Source organism: Macadamia integrifolia, chromosome 7 (assembly GCF_013358625.1).
Source record: "Macadamia integrifolia cultivar HAES 741 chromosome 7, SCU_Mint_v3, whole genome shotgun sequence".
NCBI lineage: Eukaryota > Viridiplantae > Streptophyta > Magnoliopsida > Proteales > Proteaceae > Macadamia > Macadamia integrifolia.
In genome coordinates, this window is record NC_056563.1 from 21,203,939 (window position 1) to 21,220,488 (window position 16,550).

Genomic DNA, 16,550 nt, shown 5'->3' on the forward strand with positions numbered 1-16,550 from the left:
CTTAGGGTGATCGAACCAGTATGTGCGCGAGAACCAGCAGGGGGCTTCGTTGATGTTCGAACACGCTCACTATTTCAAGAATAGCCGAGATGAGATCAGTTGCAAGTATCCTTTGAACCGAGAGACAACGTGTAAGAGGGAATGAGAGAGAAAACAGAGGGTGAAGAAGAAGAAGAAGAAGAAGAAGAAGAAGAGAGGAGTTAACGGATTTTTAGGGTTTCAAAATTCAAAATAATGCCTCGTACGGGTTGGGTTGGGTCATACCTATCTCGGTCTGGTTCACCTACCTCAACTCGGTTTTGGTACAACTTCAACCAAGCAAGCATCTGGACCGTTCACTTGAAGCCATCCACGTGTCCTCTTCTGCAGGTAGCAAAACACAGCAAAACACCGATCAAGAAAAACAGAGGATTTTTATCCTTTATAGGGTGGGTTCTTGTTGAATTAATTGCCCAAGGGAACATTTTATTTATTTTTTTTTATAAAAACGGCTATTCAATCATTTGGCCTAACTAGTCTTGTGATTCATACTGACCCGTAATTATATATCAAATAATATCGAGATTGAATGGAAATCATTCAATTTTCACTAAAAGCATAAAAAATACTAAATGTCCTTGTATGAGTGGCCTAATATGTACTTAGTGGGAGTCGAACTTAGGACGTCATAGTTTATGGTTCGTACAAAGTTTATTGCTCACTATGCTTTAGTGTTGAATTTATTATCTACTACCTCAGTAATGAAAGTGAAAAGGGAGAGTAATGAAAAAATGCAGGAGGAGATCAAAAAGACAATTTTATGTGGAGAGAGAGAGATCAAACAGCAAAAACGTTCTCCGCAGTGAGTACGGTGGTACGATGAGTATTGGATGGTTGAGAGAATCTCGAAACATGTGCATACATGCTCTCGACCATCTGATATTCACCGCACCATTACACTTATTACAGAGAATAATCGTCCGATCAAATATAAGAGAAAAAAGACTCGTCCATGCTCATTTTGTATGTAATTAAAATAAATGAAATTAAAACGTGTCGGTGGCAGTTGCCTTGAGCCTCTTTCTCTCATAAGAGAATAATTAGTGACTTAAAATCTATCCATCTTCCTTCCATCATTGTCTATAAAGAACCTTCTACTCAATTTTACTACTTGAAATAACTTTCGACGACTATGACTTAATAACTTCGTGTTAAATTTTTTTCTCAGTAAAAGTTCCTTATTAATCAACTCCAAATTCATGGGGGGTGTGGAAACCACTTTGCTTTCTAAGCTTCTACCAATTCAAACCAAAATTGATGAATGTCGGTTCATGTCTCAATTCATAGGCTTTTAAATAATGGTAATCAATTCAGTTGGAATGCTATCGATTTGTGTTTATATTTTCTTAGCCATCATGGGAAAACTTTTTTTTGAAAAAGCAAAAAGTATTTTGCAAGAATTTTTGTTTTTCTCTATTTTGTCTAGGGATTATAGATTTGGGATCAAATCGGAATCAACCAAAACCAATTTAAGGTACCATTTGATAATGTTTCTACTGTTTTGTTATCTACAAATAGCAGAAACGATTTTTCATGTTTCTGAAAATAGAAGCGGATTTTTTTGATGTTTGATAAACTTATTTATCGGATTGTTCGCACCAAGATCTTCAACACCGATAATAGAATTTTTTGATGTTTGAAAAACGGGTTATCTTTTGATCGATTTTTTATTGGGTCTTTCCCCAATATTTTAGGTTCAAGTTATTTATAAAAATAGCAAAATAAGTATAACATGTTTCGTCATTCACATTTCTTATATTATAAATTACAATAAATTTCTATTTATGTTTTAAAAAACGGACAAAATAAAACAAATTTATCAAACATTTTTAAGATCATTTTTCCATTTTTCGACACAGAAAAATGTGTATTTTAAACCACTATTTCAAAAATCAATCGAATCTGTCCTGATATCTACCAAAAAAATAAAAATAAATAAAGGCATGGTGGATTCTCAGAATCGCTGAGTTCTCAGATCTAAAAGTCGTCACTAGGTTCCGATTCTGTCGATTCCGATTTCCGACCGTTCCACATTTCGTAATTTGAATCTTTGGCAGTTCACCTTCTTGGTCATTTCCAGTGATCATCAAACTCAAACCAAAAAAGACAAAAAGGATCTGTCTCGCTGGACCACACAGTTCACGCGAACGACAATCGCTATCAGATCATCCGTGAAATTAAAACTCTCTCTCTCTCTCTCTCTCTCTCTCTCTCTCTCTCTAATCACAGCACACAAACACACACACACACACACATTCTCTGTGTCAAAAAACAAGTAGCTCGAGAGGTAAGAAATGAAGGCAAGGGTGATTAGGCAACTTACGATGAAAACAAAACCAAGTAGATGAAGACACGTTGTTCCACTGTCCCTTCCCTCTGTGTATAAGAGAGAGAGAGAGAGAGAGGGAGGGAGATTGGACAATGGAGACGGTAAGAGTTGGCTCCGGCTTTGCCGTGCCCTCCTTTCTACTTTTCTTGATTCTCCACACTACAGTGCTTCCTTCCTTCCTTAGTTTTTCACCTTAAAAGCGGCTACGCAACACCAAAGCATCATCAGTGACCAATCAACCTACCCCTCTTCTCCTTCTCCATCTCCTCCTCCTCCTCCTCCCCTGTATTTAACTAAAGGAAACGCCTTTGCATAATCACATTTAACAAGTAAACCTCTCTCTATACGCCATGACCATGAGTGGTTGTAGTAGTAGTAGTAGTTGCAGAAGTGGTTGGGTGGCGTCTCTCATCCTTCTCCTTCCGACTGTCTTGTCGACGCTTGCCGCCACCGTCTCCTATGATAACCGTGCGCTGCTGATCGACGGCAATCGCAGGGTCTTGATCTCTGGCTCCATACATTACCCCCGGAGCACCCCTGAGGTAATCACTAAACTGAACATACAGATCAGAACACGACCGTGTCTTCTCTTTGTGGACTCTTTCTGCTTGCCTTTTATCTTCTGTTAACCAAAAAGCTCTCCCACAGATGTGGCCGGACCTCATTCAGAAATCCAAGGACGGAGGTTTGGACGTCGTTGAGACTTATGTTTTCTGGAACTTACATGAACCCGTTCAGAATCAGGTTAGCTCTCCTCTTCTTTTCTCATTGGAATCTTGTTACTGTTTTCTTTGAACTTTTTATGACTCATTTCTTGATTTGAAGGGAAATGGTTTTTTAGCATTATCTAATGTTGTGTACTTGGTTGCTCAGTACGACTTTGAAGGGAGAAAGGATTTGGTCAAGTTCGTGAAGACAGTTGCCGAAGCTGGACTTTATGTTCATCTACGCATTGGCCCTTACGTCTGCGCTGAGTGGAACTACGGGTGATTTTATGAGTTTTAGGCTGTTTACTTGTACTTTGCATTTCCCTGCGTCTGACCTTGAAATCTTATTTTTCTGGTGCAGAGGCTTCCCACTTTGGTTGCATTTCATTCCTGGAATTGAGTTACGGACTGACAATGAGCCCTTCAAAGTTTGATCCCTTGCCCCATATTCTTCTTTGTATGCTGTTCATTTATAAGTTATTGGATACTTATACACTTTTTATGTTGGGTCAGACGGAGATGCAGCGGTTCACGGCCAAGATTGTGGATATGATGAAACAGGAGAAGCTCTATGCATCCCAAGGCGGACCCATCATCTTGTCACAGGTTGCTTCTTATTTTCTAATTTTAGTTTCTCTCCATAATCCGTATCTTCCTTTGTCTCAGGTGGATGTAGCTCTGCTGCCTTTGCATGTGGGCAGGCCTTATACCATACTGTTGTAGCTATTCATCCATGTTCTGTCACAACTTTGGAGTAATTCTCTCTTATGGTCATTGAAGTTATGTTCTGTTTTCTATCAGATTGAAAATGAATATGGAAACATCGACAGCTACTATGGTTCTGCTGCCAAATCCTATATCAGTTGGGCAGCAGCCATGGCTACGTCTTTAGATACAGGGGTTCCCTGGGTGATGTGTCAGCAGGCTGATGCTCCTGACCCAATTGTGAGTTGCATTTTCACTCTTTTATCTAATTTATTTTTCAGAACAAGTATTATCTGTTTTAACAAATCCGGGTATAGTTCCTGTTATACCCTTTATGTTACAAACTTACTAGCCCCCATCAGTTCCCCACTGATGTTAACAATTCTATAGAATCTAACAGATCAACACCTGCAATGGGTTTTACTGTGATCAATTCACACCGAACTCTGTCAAGAAGCCCAAGATGTGGACTGAAACTTGGAGTGGTTGGTAAGTTGTTTGCTTGAATCAACTCTTAAAGTAAAGTTCTTAGCTTCTGTTTGCCATTCTTCTGTTCTTCCTTGAAATTTTGCAAGTCCCACATATAACCTTTCCAATAATGTGGAACACTAGGTGTCTTTACTTTGGTGGTGCTGTGCCATACAGACCAGTGGAGGACCTTGCATTTGCTGTGGCGCGCTTTTTCCAAAGAGGTGGAACTTTCCAAAATTACTATATGGTATTGCCATTGTATTGAAAATTTTGTCACCTTAGCATTTATCCTGAAGTTTTTTGGTGCTTAATCAATTTGGGAATTCCGGTGTGTTCCCTTCTCTTGAGCAGTATCATGGTGGGACAAACTTTGGCCGAACTACTGGTGGACCCTTTATTGCCACGAGCTATGACTATGATGCTCCGATTGATGAGTATGGTAACGTCTGCTATCCCTGTTTGATTGGTTGTATGTGATATTGTGTCGTTGATATGATAAATATTCAGGCTTAGACAGTTACTGTACTATGAAATGGTACTAGTTGTGTGTATTTCATGCAATGGTCGTTAAGGCACTGGCAATAATCTCCTGCGGTTGTCTGAAATGTTCTTTGATAAAACATTTCGACTTTCCTTTTATTCGTAGAAATTTTCATTTTTACACGAATGTTCAGGTGTTGTTAGACAACCAAAGTGGGGCCACCTTAAAGACTTGCACAAGGCCATCAAACTTTGTGAAGGAGCACTGATAGCCACCGATCCTACATTCACCTCTCTTGGTCCGAACTTGGAGGTATGGTCCTTCCATAGCATATCCGTTTTTCTTAATAAGTGATGATGTTTAGTTTCCTTCTTGATAAATAATTTGATTTACTGTATTATGTTTTCTAATAGAGAGGGATGAGATGAAATCATGAAAATAGACAAGGTAGCCTTGAGTTCTTGTGCTTGTACATGCATGATGCATCTGCATATATCTGTGCAAAAAGAAATTTCACAATAGTTTCATCACATGCTTATTAATTAAGTCTGTCGTGAAATGTAGAATTACACAGTTTCTCTGTTCTGTATCTGTAAAATCCATTGGAGTTGTCATTACATAGACCGTCATGGAGAATGATCTATAGAAAAGATCTGTGGGATTTTTCTGCCTCATGAAGTTTCCCTATGCACGTAGTACAGTTAATCTGCTGCTTGTACTTTCCAACTGAATGGCCTACTATTGTATATTACACCAGATCCCTGAATATCACATAATTTTCTGATTGAGAAGTGCTGGAATCATAGGCATAAGATACTATATATATATTTTTTATTTATTGTTTGACATTGCATAGGAGTACCTTTTTATCCTTTTTTTTTTTTTAATCCATATAACATGGGTGTGTATTCCTATTTCAGGCTCATGTTTATAAAACAGGGTCTGGGTTATGTGCTGCTTTTCTTGCCAATGTGGGTACACAATCTGATGCAACTGTGAATTTCAATGGTAATTCATACCCTTTACCTGCATGGTCTGTGAGCATCCTTCCTGACTGCAAGAATGTGGTATTCAATACTGCAAAGGTTTGTACTGAAAACAAATTTATAAACATATAGTACTCTTTCTTCTTTCTTCCTCCCTCGTCCCCCCCCAAAAAAAAAACATTAAGCAACGTAGATTACCCTTTATTATGCTTAGGAAAAAGGTTTTATGCACAACTCTGTACGTACATGGTCATAACTTAAACTGTTCAACGGGGAGGAAGTGGGATGTGTTATTACAATTCGGCCCCAACACCCCCATCAAATGATTGAAAGGCACACAGCGGTGTACGTACACGGCTGTGCATAACAACTGGGTCTTTTTAATTAGAAAGATATCCAAGGTTTACAGGCAAGTACACAAGCTGCTTAGATTTTTTATTTACATTCATGCATGGATGCTTTTGCTTAGGAACAATAATGACTCTGGCACCATGACGCTACACTCAGAACAGGGTCAATGTCATTTGCAACTAATACTTGAAGTCTTTCATGCATTTTACCATCCATCTTAAACCTATTATCTTTGTTGCACATACTTTTGACTCCTTTAATTTTCCTTATTTCAGTTTGGTTTTAGAACTTTTCACTGTAAGGGGGGGGGGGATGCATTCTTTGATGTCTTATGGTGTCACCTCTTTTGGATTCAAATCATTCTACTGAACAGTTCTTATCCCTTCCAAAGGACTTCAGTGGCATATGCATCACTAAAACTTAAAATTTGATAGATGAAAAGAAGTGATATTGCATAAGAAAAAAGTTATTTAAAACTAAGTGAGGTAGATGGTTTTATGTAACAGGTTAATTCCCAGGTTGTGAGTCCAAGATTTAAACGACTGTCAGACTCAAATGATACGATTGGTTCTTCTGACTCATTCCAATCAGGATGGAGTTGGATTAATGAACCTGTTGGTATCTCAAGTTCAACTGCAGTTATGAAATCTGGATTAGTGGAGCAGATAAATACCACAGCTGATTCTAGTGATTATTTGTGGTATTCATTAAGGTATAGAATATTCATTCTTTCTTCTTCTATGCGGAATGGGGTTGATGTCTTATATTGCATTTCCTTCTCCTGTTGCATTTTTTTCTCCTAGAATTGAAATCCAAGGAAATGAGCCATTTCTTCAAGACGGGACTCAAGCTGTTCTTCATGTGGAATCACTTGGTCATGCTCTTCATGCGTTTATCAATGGGAATCTTGCAGGTGATGTCAAATAAATAATGATTTGAAAAACACACATGTTTGAGAAAGTTTGTTATCTTCAAATTTTGTTCCTTATGATCATGAATAAGGTGGTCATAGGTTCCTAAATATTATTTATATGAATTCCATGCAAGGTTTTAAGTATCCTACCATATCTGCCGATACACATCGTATCTTTAAGGTATTGATGTGATATGGTACTGATATGATACCTAAAAAAAATTGGTATTAGTACATGTAAGAAGCCTCATCCTTTTTACATAATGAATTGAATGCACTTGTCTCGTCGTACTTTGTTCACATTTTAATACATAATATATTTAATATGTTTTATATATTACTTATAGTGTGTTAGTAACAAAATTAATATGTTTAATATATTACTTATTTATAGTGTTTTATGCTTTAAAACATATTTTGCATATATCCTAAGCATTTCATTCATTTCTTGACTATTTCCATATGTATCTTTAGCATATGTTGCATTTTTTCTGATACGATACGAATACATCTCTTAAAATCACCCTTCCGATACGATACCCAATAGAACTACTTGAAACCTTGATTCCACTCATTTTAAGACGTTCATGAGTGTCAGTCGAATCTTGCAAGCCTGCAGGTCTCTTCCAAATGAATACCAGGGACACTATGAATCCCTTATGTGAAACTGTATCTTATTATTACATGTTAAATCTCTTTGGAGCCGTATTTAATTTTTTTTGTTTTAATGATAAAGAACCTTGACGCCTATGCTTTATCCTATTAAAATATTTCTCAATAGTTTTATAGTTCTTCATCATGTGAAGGGGAAAGTGACTCATTTAGAAGCACATTTTTCCCTTCTACTTTCTTTCCTATTTCTCTGTGTTTGTTGTTGTGTTTGCTTTGTTCATCTCAAGTCCTCCCAGAAATATATATATATATATATGAGGTCTATATATGGGGAAATACTCAAATACCTAGAGCACAGGCTCACTTTCATTGTTCAAAATTAAATATAGATCTCGTGCAGAGCCATGCAAGGGCATGTAATTATAACAGGGCTTCTCTTCTCTTTTAAAGTCAGAATACTTCCTTAGACGGTTTAGGCTCAAAGAAACATTGCCAATGCAGGCTAAAGGAATCAAATACCTCTGATATCATTCATATTAATCTCCAATGCACCAAGGGTATTGCATTTTTTACAAACATAAAATTTCTCCGCAACCTCAACATGTTTTTGATTGTTTTCCTTTAAACAAATTTAATCATCACAATTCTGGGGCTGTTACACAACCATAACTCCTTTTTCTTAGGCTTCTAGATTTTTCTCCTGATTCATGCTTTTCTGCTCTCCCCCACACCCCTTAAAGGGGGGGGGGGGGGGGGAGAGGATGAATCACAATCCTTTATCAAGAGTGATTAAGAAAAAAAAACCAGAATCCTTTTCCTACTTAGTTGCCTATCTAGATATATTTAGATATTGTTCTGGATGACTTGTGCTTGGATTCCTCAATTATTGGTTTTAGGCATTTGGTGTTGATGAAGATGATCATCTTTTTGCCTAATTTATTTCAATGGGGGGGCTTCTATAGGGAGCGGGACGGGCAATAGTGGCAATGCAAAGGTCACTTTGGAGAAGCCCATCACACTTGTGCAGGGGAGGAACACCATTGACCTCCTGAGCTTGACAGTGGGACTGCAGGTTTGGTTTTTTTCCTAATATGTTCTGTGAACTTTTAAGAGAATGGATTATGATCTACCATCATCTTGCATTTTTCTCCAAGCTTTTTTTTTTTTTTTTTTTTGGTATATTTATCATCTCTGTAATCAGTAAACCTGCCACCTATCAGACGAACAAGTTCTATCACTCATAAATACCCAAGAAAAGCTATAATTTAATATGAAGTTCCATGCATTTGTTCCAGAACTATGGGGCATTCTTTGACCTGCAAGGTGCTGGAATTACTGGTCCAGTCAAGTTGAAAGGCTCCAAAAATGGCGCCAGTGTTGATCTGTCCTCAAGCCGGTGGATATATCAGGTCTATTTCTTTTATGGTCTTCTATCCTTTTGCATATCTATTATGTCCACGTGTCTACTTTCTTAAAACTGAATAGCCTACTATGCTTCTAGTTGTACATCAGACGTTTTATTGACTTACGATGCATCTGAAGTAGAAACTTTCTATTTTCCTTTTCTCATGATTCTGTAAGGTTGATAATGTGAAGAAACAAATTCCCTACTCTCAAATCCTAAATGAGCCAACTATATTGGAAGAAGATGGTTTCTTCTGCATTTGCTAGATACATTTTTCTTTTCTTTGAAGTAGTGTAAGAAAATTGCTACTCTCTAATATTCCTTTATCTATGCACAGATTGGACTAAAAGGCGAAGAATTAGGTTTTTCTGGACGGACTTCTTCACAGTGGATTTCAAAATCTAGTTTACCGAAGAACCAGCCCTTAATATGGTACAAGGTATGTCGCAATTCAATTTCTGTACCTCTGTGTAACCTCTGCTATGCTTTTAGTGCCTTCCCTAGATGGAAGTGATCTTTTAATCATTTGAAAAATGTAAAAAAAATTTGGGGTGGGGAAAGATAATTAGAAGAAAGAAAATTTATACATCAGTCACTCCCAGCCAATAGGCTAGAATTGCTTTACCCTAATAAAAAAGAACCTAAATAAATTGACATAATGCACTATGCTTTGATAAATTCGTGCGATTTCAATGTGCGGTTCTATCATTTTGATCTAAAATGTATAGCCTTAAGAAAGTATAAAGGATATGTTGTTAGCTTCTTTTTTTTCCAAGCCTCAAAGTTGGATGGGTCCTTGTTATGATGGCACTTGGACTTGGCACCACATTCCTTGCAGCATGCTGATGTCTATAAGACTTGTTATAACTTGCCACACTTTCTAAAGTGTTTCAAATAAGGATATATGTTCTAAGGTGGCATCCCTTATTTAGTTTAACCAGCCCCTGAGGTTTCTAATATTTTGTACATCATCTAACTAAATAAACGTGGCTTAGTGTGAAGATCATTCTCTTTTCCCTTTTTCTTTTTCTTTTTCACCTTTCAATTTAACGGGCCTTTCAGTGTAAGGTTCTCTTTTTTTTTTTTTTTGGGGAGGGGGGGGTGTGTTTGGATAGCCGATCACTTCTTTTCGCTTCCATCTTCTTCCTGTACCTCTCTATAAGGTTTACTTTGTTTTCCATATCGCATATTCGATTTAATTTGCTTACATATTTTATTTCCCTATATGCAAGCCTTGAAGAGCTCTATGCTGAGAATACCATGTGGAATTCTACATATTAATCATTATGGCATAATTGGAATTTCAGACGAACTTTGATGCCCCTGCTGGCAATGGCCCAATTGCACTCGACTTTACAGGAATGGGGAAGGGTGAGGCTTGGGTGAATGGTCAGAGCATTGGACGTTATTGGCCAACTTATCTCTCTCCCCAGGGTGGTTGCACCAACTCGTGCAACTACAGGGGGCCTTACAACTCAAACAAATGCCGCAAGAACTGCGGTGCTGCATCTCAGAAACAGTAAGAGTCGTGCGGCACCCCTGCCATATCAGAAATTATTGTATATAAAATAATCTTGTTTATGTTTCAGGTATCACGTGCCACGTTCCTGGGTCAATCCAACTGGCAATATTCTGGTGGTGTTTGAGGAGATGGGTGGGGATCCCACACAGTTATCATTTGTGACAAGACAGACAGAGAGTTTGTGCTCGCACATTTCAGAGTCACACCTACCCCCTGTAGACACATGGAGCTTAGATCAACCAATAGATAAGAAATCAGGGCCTATGCTTCAGCTTGAGTGCCCATTTCCTAGTCAGGTTATCTCTTCAATCAAGTTTGCGAGTTTTGGAACTCCTTCAGGGACTTGTGGTAGTTTCAGACATGGTCGGTGCACAAGTGCCAAAGCTCTTGCCATTGTACAGGAGGTATGCATTTTTGCTTATGATCTCATTGATATTCTGTTATGTCTACTTTGATCTAGCCACCATCTTATAGTGGTTTATGCTTACGGGAGAAAATTTTGACAGGCCTGCATTGGATCAAAAAGTTGCAGCCTTGGAGTATCAATCGATACATTTGGTGATCCATGTATAGGAGTGACAAAGAGCCTTGCAGTGGAAGCCACTTGTTCATGAAGCATTGTTCTGGGTTTGGGGTGTAAGCAAAGCATAGGCCCCAGGAAGTATACAATAGAATAAATTCCTTCACTGATAATGAATGTAGAGGAACTCTCAACCTAAGAAAGAGAAAACTGGTGGTGGAATCTTCTTTGCTTTCAACGGGAATCCTTCAAAATATGACTGTTGAAGGGCTTTATTGCCCCCAACTTGGGCATCTTTCAATAATCAATTATAGGGTCATTCATTAAACTGCCTCTCAGCATGCCCAGGCACGGAGCTGAAGCTTCTTTGCTGGGTTGCATGTATGTCCCAGCCTTCCAGGAAGAGAAGAATCAAGATTTGTATTTGTGTTTTAAGAACAGTTAATGATCAAATTGCAACACTAATGATCAGTAATTGGAATCGGATCAATTGAAGCAGAATCAGCCAAGCCTGATCCCGATTCTTGTCAATTGAATCGACTGATCTAAGAAGGTTTTCTAGTGTTCAGGCTGATTCTGGCTCCCTATTCTAGACATTCCCAGCTGGATCAGAATCAGAATTGCCTGAGGCTGATCTTGTTGCTGATTCTGCTTAAACCTTGTCAAGTAATCATGATGGTTTCCAAACTGCCCCATAATTTTGGATGTTCCAATTGGCTCAACCAGGTGGAAACTCATCGATTTGAATATCTGGCATGACTGCTAGGCAGCACTTCATCTTGGAAAAAGAATTTTGCATCATTAGAATTTATTAGACACTGAATATGAAATACAACAAATGTGTTTGAGCAACACCAGAAAACGATTTACAGTGGGCGACTTTTGACAGCCCTTATTGACTTATTAATCAGAAACTGTGTATCTAGTTAAGAATAAAAACCATGGAAGTTTGTAACTGTTGTTTCCATCAGTACTGAGCCACTTCCTGGATGGCATTGCTTGGTGAGGAGGAAAGTCCCTTGAACTTGCAAAGCTTGCAGAGAGGTGAAAGGAGGGAGGGAGTCCGGTACTTGTCTTCTCCTCCCATCATTGGCATGGGAACTCCAATCTTAACCGGGGAGACATAGTCTGGCCTGTAAGTCTGACCCAATACTCCCTCCACAGACTCAGACAGGCTCTTGAACCTGAACTGGGTTTCCAAGTGGGCGAAGGCGTCATTCGGAGGCAACTGGTAGTTGTGAACCCGGTTCTCCTTCGCTCCAATGGGCGTGACCTTCACATCCATTTCCACCAACCCGGCAACCGTCACCCTCACACTGTTGGTGTCATCAGTTCTTTCAATGACAACCTCCCTGTCGCCACCACTGCTCCGCCACTCGGCCTCTTCGTCGGTGGGTATCTGGACCGTCTCGCCGTCCCAGTGAACGATAAGGGCGTCGATGTTGTTGTCCCAGTGGGTGACACGCTTGGCAGTGATGACGAGTGTGTGGGAATCGAACATGACCGAGAGGGCTTGGACCCAGGTGAAGTCTCGGGTCCTACCAGCGGGCCGGGATCCGATGAAGTGGGCATTGATCTGAAGATCATTGTCTGAGACTAGGGCGAAGTCGCCACCAGTGGCACCATGGAAGTAGAACATCACGCCGTCGCCTCCAACAAACCTCGGGTCGTAGCAGATGGATCCATATCCTCGGGGTTCATACTGATCCCACAATCAACGTTTGGACCAACCAGGGAGGTAAGAAGAGTGGAATCAGAACCATACGTTTCCTATGGCGAAGGTCCAACTCTGCCACCCCCTTGGGGTTATGCCATCAAAGAATATAGATCATCCTAACAACTAAAAAGAGAGTAGTAGTAGTAAGTAGTAGAAACAGGGGAGTGAATCTTACACTTGCAAGTGGTCTCACACTTCTTGCAGTCAATGTAGCATCCCTTTTCCTTCTTGTTCTTCTTGGGCTTTCTCACTTTGCACTGAGAGGGACATTCCAGGGTCTTTTGATAGCACTTTCCGGCCGCATTGCAAAGAACTCTTTCCTGCCCATTCTCGCCGTCCGACAACACCGTATAATCTGTGGATGTGTCATTCTTATTCGATTTCCCACTGCTGTTGCCATCATTTTCACCACTGCTAGTGCTGTTACCTTTGCCATCACTCTTTATCTTTGCTGTTGTCATTGCTGTTGCTGCTGCTACCTTTGCCCTTGCTATCGGCAAAGGTGGTCTCCGTTTTGTGTACTTTCTCTTATTTTCTTATTTTGATTTTTTTTTCTCTTTATTATGAAGATTATGATATGTAAATGGAAGCGTGCTGGAATCTACTTGGACTGGGGAAGCACCTGGACATACATTTCAACATCTGGGCACACCATGAGGGGTTCTTAGTCTTCCCCTGCATTGGATTAGAAAATTTTCTTCTTGTTTGGTATAAATTACAAGGAAGAAAGAATTTGACCGGTCTAGACATAACTAGATGTGAAAAAATCTAACTGTCCTTATTTATGTTGAATATTTTTACTCGACGGTGTCTAGATGTAGGAGGTTAGGAGGTTCAGGTAGATTTCCTTTTCCAAATTACAAATTGAGAAAGTAAAGTTAAAATTTTAGTGAAAATGATTTACCCAGAGTCCCAGACTGTTGTTATCACTTATTAATTGTATTTATATTTGAAAAAGTATATGATATTGTACAAAAATACCCTTTTTATAAGATGATATTACATTTCAATTATTACAAATAATTTCCTTTTTAAATGAGTAAGAAATATAAATTTTATGCATTAATCAGATAGATAGGGGAAAACATACGAAACTAATAAAAAACAAATAGATAATTAGATAAACGAATCAAGTATAATACAGATAGCAAGATACTAAACTACTGCCCAAACCACCCTTATTACATAAACTCGAACTGTCGATTGTATTCTTGTCTGTCCAAATCAGAACTTGGATGTAACAACTCACGATAGCCTTTTAAGGTCCAATAGCAATCTCCAGCAACTGAAACAAGTTTTTGGATGTCACTTTGATGTTTAAATTTCAGAAACAATAAAATGGAAAACAAGAGATTGAAGAAAGGAAGGAGGGATAGGATAGGGGAAGGGCCTCTAACACCAAACTGTCTCTCACAACAACTAGCTCTCACAAATATGTAGCAGGAAAATGGAAATTTCTGAGAAAATTTAAAAATATTTGAAAAATGGAAAATAAAATCTGTCTCCTTGAATTCATAGATCAGGTTACAGTCTATCACATATAAAAAAAAAATTGAATACCAACAACCACCAAGTATTTATCTTACTTTTATCCGATTTTGGATCTTGCACAAATCTTCCAACAACGTAGCAAAGTCACTTCATAACCTGGCCCACAAATGCGGACAAGAATTTGTCCACATAGGCAAGAAGAAACTACTTTCCATACTCAAGCAAGACAAAATATAGGTACACAACTTAGATATGTCTATTACTGCTAGTAAAACATTTTACAAGGAACCAAAAGTTTAGCATGCATGAAAAGTTAGTTTCATTGTCAATGATGAAAGACCTCGAAAATCTAATGTCATTAAATATCTTGAAAAGAGCCTAAACGTAAATGTAAGTCCTTGGAAAAGGCATTAAGTCTAGGAGAAAGTCCCAATGATATTCTAGAACTCTCCCACTGCTCTATAAAAGGGGCCGTTGTAAGCATTTTGAAAAAAAAGAAAAAAAAAAGAAAAAAAAAGTTAAGAATTTGAATGAAGTTTAGTTTTATACTCTGTGAGAAACAGAGCTACGGTGAGATTCTGTTCCTGGCTGTGGTGGTTGGTGAGATACTAGCCTAGGCTTGGGGTGAGATTATTTAGGTCATATCTTTCTCCTTCTATCTTATTTCCTCTATTCTGTTCATTCAAATATCATGTTAAGTTTGGAGCTAATAAGTTGTTCTATCATTTATTTAAAGTTTAGTTGAAGATATTTGCTTTTGTACATCACCTCTCATTTAAATCTGAAGTTTCTTTTAAATCTAATCACTTTCGGGTGTTGAGAAGCTGTTAACTTGGGCTGGTTCTGAAGCTTATTATAAGGTCTCCATATTAACTTAGCAAGGGAACCACTCAAATAAGGAAACTGAAATAAGACTCCTAAGTATCTAACTCTATCTAAAACTCCCATAATAAAACAATTAAAATTACAAGGAATCCCGATCGTGTATTTGGCCTTGTTTGGGTAATCCTCTTTTACGATCTGCATCAGCAGTCAGCCTAGAAGGAACAAAAATATAACCTTTTTACAAGGAAATTCTGCACCAACAGCAAGAAAGAAGACCTCAATTCACCACAACTACAAAATTCCACAAGAAACAAAAGCAAAATTGGTCTGTAACAGATGAAATAACATATACATATACAGTAAAATCACTGAAAATTAGGTAAATTCTGCAGCTTTGAATCGATTTTAAGCTTCAAATCCTGTAGCTGTTCCAAAGAAAACCCATCAAGGCAGTCTCCTCCTTGGGGCATATTAGAACAGTGATTCCTTCGTTTCTTATGATCTATGCAATTGTATCTCTGTATAAGACCCAAAACCTTACCCTGATCCTCTGGCCAAATGATGGGATCAACCGAAGAGCATTGGCCCTTCCCCAGTTGAGTTTCATGTAGAATGATCATAAAGCCCTCAATATCACAGAGGGTTGTGAGCTCCTGCAGCTTCTTCTTCAAACCCTGTGTTCTCTTTAGATAGGACGCTTTTCTCTGCTTCTGACAACTCTGCTTCTTCTCCTTCTTCTTCTTCTCAGAACCCTCAAATGAATCCTTCATCGTCATTCCTCAATTTCTCAGAAAGATTGCTTTTAGAGACAAAACTCAAGCTATCGAATGTATGGAGATTGGAGCCAGACAGAGAGAGAGAGAGAGAGAGAGATGTATGTGACCGTTGGAGCTTTTTTGCTTATTCTCCTAGCAATTAAAGTAAAAAAGAGAGAGAGAGAGAGATGTATGTGACCGTTGGAGATTGCTTCTTATTTGCTTATTCTCCAAGCAATATAACCGTTGGAGAGGGTAAAAGGCAATTTTTTTGAATGCAGGAGAGGAGACCGCCAGACGCTGCAATTAGTCGTCTGAGACTCTAGACTCCGAGGGTTCGGCTTCCCTAATGGGTTGTCAGAATCTAATCGGTTCGGTTTGGTTCGGTTGGTATCAATTGGATCGGATTGGATGGTATGCATTACTTTTTTCTTCAACGAACTCCTTTTTTTTTTTTTTTTTTAAGAGAAAGCAAAGGGTGTGGCATAAAAATAAAGTTTTGATTGGCTTTAACGCATATATTTTTTAGATTAATTTAAATAAAAATAGAGGCAACAATTGGTGCGGTTTTTCTTTTAAAAATTGGATCAGATTAGTATCGACCAAGATCAATCCTCAATTCCTATCCAGACCAATCCATTGGTAAGGCATAAGGGTCAAGGACCAAGTAAATTTGCATCTTGAAATCGCTGATGAAAAAAAAAATTTATTTTAGCTCCTC

The 16,550-nt window shown here is 38.5% G+C and overlaps 2 protein-coding genes across 2 annotated transcripts; one reads left to right on the forward strand and one right to left on the reverse strand.

Moving 5' to 3' along the window:
- Positions 1 to 2,337: 2,337 nt before the first annotated feature.
- LOC122085198 (beta-galactosidase 8) lies at positions 2,338 to 11,506 on the forward strand. Its single transcript, XM_042653669.1, has 19 exons — positions 2,338 to 2,910; positions 3,017 to 3,112; positions 3,242 to 3,354; positions 3,437 to 3,503; positions 3,589 to 3,681; positions 3,877 to 4,020; positions 4,181 to 4,269; positions 4,393 to 4,498; positions 4,603 to 4,690; positions 4,926 to 5,044; positions 5,653 to 5,817; positions 6,576 to 6,781; positions 6,873 to 6,982; positions 8,557 to 8,666; positions 8,890 to 9,003; positions 9,337 to 9,438; positions 10,307 to 10,518; positions 10,589 to 10,925; positions 11,028 to 11,506. The coding sequence occupies exons 1-19, from the start codon at positions 2,719 to 2,721 to the stop codon at positions 11,133 to 11,135; spliced, it is 2,571 nt and encodes an 856-aa protein (XP_042509603.1). The 5' UTR covers positions 2,338 to 2,718; the 3' UTR covers positions 11,136 to 11,506.
- Positions 11,507 to 11,820: 314 nt separating this feature from the next.
- On the reverse strand, positions 11,821 to 13,219 carry LOC122084819. Its single transcript, XM_042653245.1, has 2 exons — positions 12,934 to 13,219; positions 11,821 to 12,754 (listed from the first exon to the last, which is right to left on the reverse strand). The coding sequence occupies exons 1-2, from the start codon at positions 13,217 to 13,219 to the stop codon at positions 12,009 to 12,011; spliced, it is 1,032 nt and encodes a 343-aa protein (XP_042509179.1). The 3' UTR covers positions 11,821 to 12,008.
- Positions 13,220 to 16,550: the final 3,331 nt, after the last annotated feature.

Bases quoted from the DNA above. Each gene is read 5' to 3' on its own strand.
- LOC122084819 (XM_042653245.1), bottom strand. From the start codon at position 13,219: ATGACAACAGCAAAGATAAAGAGTGATGGCAAAGGTAACAGCACTAGC. The intron at 12,755-12,933 runs GTAAGATTCACT...CCAAACGTTGAT, and splicing joins GTGTGAGACCACTTGCAAGT to TGTGGGATCAGTATGAACCC.
- LOC122085198 (XM_042653669.1), top strand. From the start codon at position 2,719: ATGACCATGAGTGGTTGTAGTAGTAGTAGTAGTTGCAGAAGTGGTTGG. The intron at 8,667-8,889 runs GTTTGGTTTTTT...CATTTGTTCCAG, and splicing joins GCTTGACAGTGGGACTGCAG to AACTATGGGGCATTCTTTGA. The intron at 9,439-10,306 runs GTATGTCGCAAT...TTGGAATTTCAG, and splicing joins AGCCCTTAATATGGTACAAG to ACGAACTTTGATGCCCCTGC.